This window comes from Nanorana parkeri, unplaced genomic scaffold (genome assembly GCF_000935625.1).
Source record: "Nanorana parkeri isolate BGI_ZX_2015 unplaced genomic scaffold, ASM93562v1 scaffold3467, whole genome shotgun sequence".
Taxonomy (NCBI): domain Eukaryota; kingdom Metazoa; phylum Chordata; class Amphibia; order Anura; family Dicroglossidae; genus Nanorana; species Nanorana parkeri.
The window spans coordinates 64,292-72,241 of record NW_017309735.1 but is presented as its reverse complement, the minus strand read 5'-3'; the positions used below and the strand labels follow the sequence as shown (position 1 = coordinate 72,241).

General features: G+C 49.0%; 2 protein-coding genes across 2 annotated transcripts in view; both read left to right on the top strand.

The window, feature by feature from the left end:
• Nucleotides 1-470, top strand: part of LOC108803176 (zinc finger protein 260-like) — a gene marked incomplete at its 5' end in the record, with an annotated part of 5,071 nt that extends 4,601 nt beyond the window's left edge. Inside the window, one exon of the mRNA XM_018575015.1 lies at nt 133-470. Coding sequence (XP_018430517.1) covers nt 133-470 — 338 coding nt within the window. The remainder of the gene's footprint in view (nt 1-132) is intronic.
• Nucleotides 471-2,742: 2,272 nt separating this feature from the next.
• LOC108803175 (oocyte zinc finger protein XlCOF6-like) overlaps nt 2,743-7,950 on the top strand; it is a 28,236-nt gene continuing 23,028 nt past the window's right edge. The window contains exons 1-6 of the mRNA XM_018575014.1: nt 2,743-2,785; nt 3,153-3,253; nt 4,076-4,215; nt 5,833-5,975; nt 6,084-6,233; nt 6,336-6,860. Coding sequence (XP_018430516.1) covers nt 2,743-2,785; nt 3,153-3,253; nt 4,076-4,215; nt 5,833-5,975; nt 6,084-6,233; nt 6,336-6,860 — 1,102 coding nt within the window. The remainder of the gene's footprint in view (nt 2,786-3,152; nt 3,254-4,075; nt 4,216-5,832; nt 5,976-6,083; nt 6,234-6,335; nt 6,861-7,950) is intronic.

Sequence of the window (7,950 nt, the reverse complement as noted above, 5' to 3'; positions counted from 1 at the left end):
CGCAGGGAAAATGTGTCTTGGGGGGGGGGGGGGGGCAGTGTCATTACATCTGCCTGTCCAAGGTCCAACCACCTCCCCATGTTCCTCTGCCGGGAACTTCCACAGCTCCCCATACTTCTTCCACAATTTCAGTCCTTCTGGGACATTTTAGTAGTCCCTCCATTGACCTCCTACCGGCAACCTCCCCTCCCCGGGGCCCAATCTGTCCATCCCAGAAACACAAGCTACGTCTGAACACATCCAAGAAAACCTGCAAAAAGGTTCCATCGCCGGCCCCCGGCCACACAGGAAGAGGCGGGGACACCCAGGAACAGTCCAAGCAGGCACACAGGAAGAGGCGGGGACACCCAGGAACAGTCCAAGCAGGCACACAGGAAGAGGCGGTAACGCAGGAAGGCTTTGTACAGCAAGTCCGTAGCATGTCTGAGCCACTACGTACACAGTTCCTGACTGATGGGTGCGCCCTCTAATGGGTTCCCCCGAAAATAAACAGGCGGCCGCTGTGCCATTTTAGTGTTCTGTGAGCGCTCAGTCTTTTCTAGTGCAGACCTTACTAATGATCACCGCTAGATCACCCGGGAACGACGAGACGATGTGCCTCCTCCCTGCACGGATGAACGCAGGTGAGGGGGCTTGGGAGGGAGGGGGGAGTGTATTATGTGTGCTGGGGGGCTTGGATTCCCTAATCTGGCGTTTACAAGCGGCAACCCTCACCCATTCAAAGTTAATGATCGGCTGACAGCCGCCGCATGTACACGCCTGCACGCTGCATGTGATTGTATGTGAAAGGATTACACGCAGGTACAAGAACAATCACTATCCCCGCATACACAACAGTGACAGATTCCCAACTGCGTGTAATCCTTTCACATGCGGCGTGCAGGCGTGTACATGCGGCGGCTGTTGCCGCTTGTCACATGTGCAGACATTAACACTGATACCGTATATATTGGCGGCCCCCCCCCACGGGACTAGAAAATATGCCCAGTGGCCCCCGACTATATTGAGTTTGAGCAACCCCCCCCCGGTATATAGGTTCAGTCCACACAGGTAACGGACCCGCGTAGGGATCTTCATTCTCCGAGAAGCGACAGTTGGTTTCGTTGAGTCCAATGGTATCGGGAAGTGACAGTCACATGACTGAAATAACGATCCTTGTACTGGTCGGAAAGCTTTGGACGTGGAGCCTCGTATCTCGTATTTTAGTTTGTTTTTGATGATTTACTTTTATATAAAGTATTAAAATATCGCGACATTGCTTTTGTTGTATTTCTTTATTGCCTCGTTTTTTTTTTGTCTGAGGTGCAATTATGGAGGGAAGGTCGTCCGAGGGGAACGAACCCCAAAAACCCAGACACAACGATGAAACGTAACATAGCCTGCAGTATTTATATTCAACACAAGGTGGCGATCTCACGTGGAAGCCACCTACAGGAAGTGACGTAAGGTACAGACAGGAAGTGACGAGAAAAGACAGGAAGTGATGTAATGGAATGACAGGAAGTGATGTAGGAATGTAACTAGGAAGTTGGAGGGACGTAGAGAGAGAGAAGTCGGTGCTGGAACTGGTAGAAGAGGTAATATTTGGTTTGATATTTCTGCCTAGTACACCTGTGTCATGTCCGTCCTCCTCCGTCATGTCCGTCCTCCTCTGTCATGTCTGTCCTCCTCCGCCATCTCGGCGATGTTTCTTATGATTTATATTACCAGATACATTTTAATTTTAGAAGCACCATTGTGAGCTAAATGACTCGATCTCTTCCCTGGATCTAGAGGGGAACAGACCAGACTGCAGTAGATCGGAGTTTGATCCTCCCCCTTAGATCAGTCTCCGAGCCCTCCCTTCCGTCAAGACTAACACACATTGCATAAGACAGAGTGCAGAGGTCAGGAGTGGCACGCGGTGCAGAGGTCATTAGTAGCACGCGGTGCAGAGGTCAGGAGTGACGTGCGGCGCAGAGGTCAGGAGTGGCACGCGGCGCAGAGGTCAGGAGTGACACGCGGCGCAGAAGTCAGGAGTAACACGCGGCGCAGAGGTCAGGAGTGACGTGCGGCGCAGAGGTCAGGAGTGGCACGCGGCGCAGAGGTCAGGAGTGACACGCGGCGCAGGGGTCAGGAGTAGCACGCGGCGCAGAGGTCAGGAGTGACACGCGGCGCAGAGGTCAGGAGTGGCACGCGGCGCAGAGGTCAGGGGTGTCACGCGGCGCAGAGGTCAGGAGTGTCACGCGGCGCAGAGGTCAGGAGTGTCACGCGGCGCAGAGGTCAGGAGTATATAAGGCAGAGTGCAGAGGTCATTAGTAACACACGGTGCAGAGGTCAGGAGTAACACGCGGTGCAGAGGTCAGGAGTACATAAGGCAGAGGTCAGGAGTGGCACGCGGCGCAGAGGTCAGGAGTGGCACGCGGCGCAGAGGTCAGGGGTAACAGCCTGTTATTATTTAATATCCAATCTTCTGCACATGCGTTGTTACACGTACAATACAGACGGAGAGCTCACACTTCCTCTGACCCGAGCTGAGAGAAGAACTTCATAATGTAGTCCCGGACTACTTTGCAGTCAGCCGATGTAGAGACAATGAAAACCTAAACATACAGAGTGCCATGTGTCAGAGCATGTCATGTACAGCACAACATAGAATGGTGGTGGGAGGGGGAGGGGTCAGGAGTATATAACATACAACCTCGTATATAGTGGGACGGACAGGAAATAGAGCTCCTCCCATTGTGGTCAGCGGGTGGAGAAATGAGCCCCATTGGTGTCTATGAGAGGAATATCAGACCTCAGCGTTGGTGTTCTGTGGTTACTTACCTGACCACACACTCCACTCCCACAATCCTGCTCTGCCTATTGGCTGTCACTGTTGGGCTGGAGATCCCTCCCCCCTGACAGAGCCCACATAGGAGCACAATTCAGAGAGCGCTCCGGCCCAGGATCCTGCGGGGACAGTATCCAAATTGTGTCCCACTAGACCTGAGACACTGAGCGACTTGGCGTTTGTCTACAGAGCCTTGAGTAGGTCATGTGACCATTTTAATGATAAAAGACCGGTGGGAAGGATTCTGGGAAGTGTGTAGTGATCATTGTTACCTTCTCCCTTCATCAGGATTACCGGATAGTGACCAATATATCTCTGGTGAGCCATTAACACTCAGCAGAGGTCACCCATCACAGAGCCTCCACCTCACCGCCTGACCACAGAGCCAAGAAGATCCTAGAAGTCACCAGGAAGATCACCGAGCTGCTGACAGGAGAGGTGAGCGGTGCCGGGAATTCTGGGACATGATCCAGGAACAGACGAGGGGTGTGTCTGGGTGGTGACTGTATCATTGTGTGTGTCAGGTTCCTATAAGGTGTCAGGATGTCTCTGTCTATCTCTCCATGGAGGAGTGGGAGTATCTAGAAGGACACCGGGATCTCTACAAGGACGTGGTGATGGAGAATGCCCCGCCCCTCACATCACCGGGTAAGAGGAGAGAGCAGTACGGAGGCTCCGCCTACATCACCCATCATCTGATACACACATAGAAACAATGTATTCAGTCAGTGTGTGTGTTTCCTACAGATGGATCCAGTAAGAGGAACCCACCAGAGAGATGTCCCCGTCCTCTGTATTCCCGGGATTCCACACAGGAAGATCTCACCATCCCTCATGAGGTGAAATAATAGATAATAGGAGATACTTCTGATCTCTTCATTATCTATGTAGTTACATCTGATGCCATTGTTCTCAATATTCAGAATGAGTGTGATAATGATGTTAAAGACGAGATAAAAGAGGAGGAGGAGGAGGTTGGTGTGATGGAGACATTTCTAGGACACAAAGACCCCTTGAAGGACGTCATGATGGAACCATTCCGTGACACAAACCCATCAGAGAGATGTCCCCATCCTCTGTATTCCCGGGATTCCACACAGGCAGATCTCACCATCCCCCACCATGATCAGGTAGGTGGGACTCGGTGTATAGAACACAGAAGGCTCCTAGTTGACATTCTTTTCATCTTTTTGCTCCCCCGCTTTGTTTTCCCCTCCCCCACCCCCGGTTTTATTCTGTAAAGATCTCTGTTTTCTTCAGGTCTTGGGTCCAGCCATGAGACATCGCGGGTCCTCTTCTATGTTATGTTTCTCCAATGGTGGGCATGTGCTGAAAGACCCGGTCCCGTTCTTTGCTCCTGTGGGTCCAGGCTGGCATGATGATGATGATACGCCCCCCAGGTGGCCAGATATTTGGGATCACAGGATATAGGCAGGACCGTGAAATGGGCAGGAGACCTGATTTTTGTTTCTCAGTCTTCTCCCTCCCCCAGCCTGCGACTGAACAGTGAAAGGATAAAAGGTAGACTGATGACCTCACCTCTCTGTCACTCTGCTCCAGGGGGGTAGCCACATTCCGGCCCTCCAGCTGTTGTAAAACTACAAATCCCATGATGCATCTCTCTTCGTGGAGTCGTGGCCGTGAGAATTGTGCAATGCCTCATGGGATTTGTAGTTCCACCCGCAGCTGCAGGGCCGGAGTTTGGCTACCCCCTGCTCTACTCTATCCCACTACAGCACAGCTCATAAGCTCCTGGTGCTGCTTCTCCCCCCCCCCCCCCCCCCAAGCTGTGCTCTGCTGCTCAGAGACTGCAAGATAGTGATAAGAGATCCCAGTCAGATCCTTGTATTAAAAACTACACGGGTGTATTAATGAACACAGAGCTGCCGTGTCTTCTATATCTCCCCGGAGTTCAGCTTTATGAGATGTTTTCTATTATTTTGGGGTTTAGGGTGAAGAACGGAACAATATAAAAGCTGAGGTTAAAGGGGAAGAAGTGGAGACGTATGTGGGGGGTGACCGGCCGTCCACGGAGGAGGTCGGGATGATGATGAAAAGTGATCAGGATGACATTTCTCTACCAATTAACACAAGTAAGTAACAGACACTATGGAGGGAACAGGTCACAGCTCTATGTCACTTCTGAGTATCTCCATTCCCCAATATAACGTCATGTGACCAACAAATGAGGAGGAGATACTGTACACCATATGAAGGTCCATCTCCATTCCTCAATATAACGTCATGTGACCAACAAATGAGGAGGAGATACTGTACACCATATGATGGTCCATCTCCATTCCTCAATATAATGTCATGTCCCCAACAAATGAGGAGGAGATACTGTACACCATATGAAGGTCCATCTCCATTCCTCAATATAACGTCATGTGACCAACAAATGAGGAGGAGATACTGTACACCATATGAAGGTCCATCTCCATTCCCCAATATAACGTCATGTGACCAACAAATGAGGAGGAGATACTGTACACCATATGAAGGTCCATCTCCATTCCTCAATATAACGCCATGTGACCAACAAATGAGGAGGAGATACTGTACACCATATGAAGGTCCATCTCCATTCCCCCATAGCGGTCATGAATGAACAGTACAATGGTCTCCGGGGGGTCAGAGGTGTTTTGGGGGTTTTGTCTCTTTTATCTGGTTGGTTTTCATATTTTGGGGTTACAATTGGACCCAATTCCATGCCAGAGCTCTGTGATGACTTCTAGACCAACATACATGACTCTGATTACTGACGTGTGTAATGATTTCTCTCCAGCAGATGGATGTGATGTCAGGAATACCTCGGAGAGACATCTTATATTATCTGCTGATTGTAAGTCAGAAGATAATGTCATCACACAGGATTCTCCAGGAGTGAATCCAAACACACAAAATATACATCACAGACCTCACTGCTCGGAGACATCAATGGATCCCTCTGATCAGGGTGAATCTTCTGATCATTCACATACTATGACTGGAAATATCCATCTAAGATCTCACAGTGCAAGAGATCCATCTAATCCTGAGGAACCTTCCTCACCCCATGAAGGAGAACACAGAGGTGAGGATCTATTCTCACATCCCATGGATGAGAAATCTTTCACTGAAAACAAAATCCTTCCTAATTACCAGAGCAGTCACTCGGGTGAGGGTCCCTTTTCCTGTCCACAGTGTGGGAAACGGTTTACAGAGAATACCGCACTTCTGAAACATCAGCAATCTCACACAGATAACCATCCTTTTAATTGTTCAGAGTGTGGAAAAAGTTTCACTCAGAAAGGAAACCTGACTAAACACCAAAAAATTCACACTGGCGAGTGTCGCTATTCATGTTCGGAGTGCGGAAAATGCTTCACTCAGAAAAGAGCACTTATTGAACACCAGAGCATTCACGAGCACGAGGGTGCTTTCCCTTGCTCAGAGTGCGGCAAACGTTTCATTAAAAAAGAAAAACTTTTTCTCCACCAGAGAATTCACACTGGCGCGCGTACGTTCCCTTGTTCAGAGTGCGGAAAACTTTTCAAGAGAACTGGAAAGCTTATTGAACACCAGAGAATTCACACGGGTGAGCGTCCTTTTTCCTGTTCAGAGTGCGGCCAATGTTTTACTCATAAACATGCACTTATTGGACACCAGAGAACTCACACGGGTGAGCGTCCTTATTCATGTTCAGAGTGCGGGAAATCTTTCATTAACAAACAACGTCTTACTGTACACCAGAAAATTCACACAGGTGAGGGTACTTTCACTTGTTCGGAGTGCGGAAAAAGTTTCATAAAAAAAGAAAAACTTCTTGTACACCAGAGAATTCACACAGGTGAGCGTCCCTTTTCCTGTTCAGAGTGCGGGAAATGTTTCATTCAGAAAGGAGGCCTTGCTACGCACCAGAGAACTCACACAGGTGCGCGCCCCTATTCCTGTTCAGAGTGCGGGAAAGCTTTTGCTTATAAAGGGGACTTTGCTAATCACCAGAGAATGCACACGGGTGAGCGGCCTTTTTCCTGTTCAGAGTGCGGGAAATGTTTTACTCGGAAACAAGCACTTAACGGACACCAGAGGATTCACACCGGGGAACGCCCTTATTCTTGTTCAAAGTGCGGGGGAAGTTTTTCTGAGAAAAGAAGGCTTCTCAAACATCAAAGAAAGGACAACTGCTGACTCTTTCGACAAATATACGATGTCTTTTAAGAGGTAGAACGCTGTAGTCCATAAAACATCTAAAAAAGTTAATAAAGAGGTGCAGCCTGGGAAAGCTGATATTTCATTTATAGGTGGCGTTTGATGGGCTGAGTCGTCTCTTGACTCCTCCTATTTCTGTATCCGTATTTTCAAATGGCCGTGTGCCACAGTCCGATGGCCTCATATTACTGCGGAACAAAATCATGATTTGATAGATACAAAAATTGAGGGAAGCACCGACACCATTTTTTCCAGACTGAGTACGAGTTACCGATGCCAATTACCGATACTTTTCCGATACCCATTACCGATACTTTTCTTAGTGTCATGTGACAGTTTTCTAAAGCAATGCAGACTAATGATTTTAAGACAGTGGGGGAGTACCAGGGCCCGGTCGCAGCTGTGACTGCTGCTACACTGGTAGTTCTGCCATTGACTCCAAGCTGTAGAGGGACTCGGCAATACATTATACAGCAATGCACAATACCACCAACTATAGAGGACTACAAATCCCAGCAATACATTATACAGCAATGCAGAATACCACCAACTATAGAGGACTACAAATCCCAGCAATACATTATACAGCAATGCAGAATACCACCAGCTATAGAGGACTACAACTCCCAGCAATACATTATACAACAATGCAGAATACTACCAGCTATAGATGACTACAAATCCCAGCAATACTTTATACAGCAATGCAGAATACCACCAACTATAGAGGACTACAAATCCCAGCAATACTTTATACAGCAATGCAGAATAAAGCACAGGACAGTAACCACAGGCAACATTGCTGGGAGGTGGAGATGTGCGGAGGGTCTCGGGAGGGGAAGATGTGCGGAGGGTCTCGGGAGGAGGAGATGTGCGGAGGGTATCGGGAGGGGGAGATGTGCGGAGGGTCTCGGGAGGGGAAGATGTGCGGAGGGTCTCGG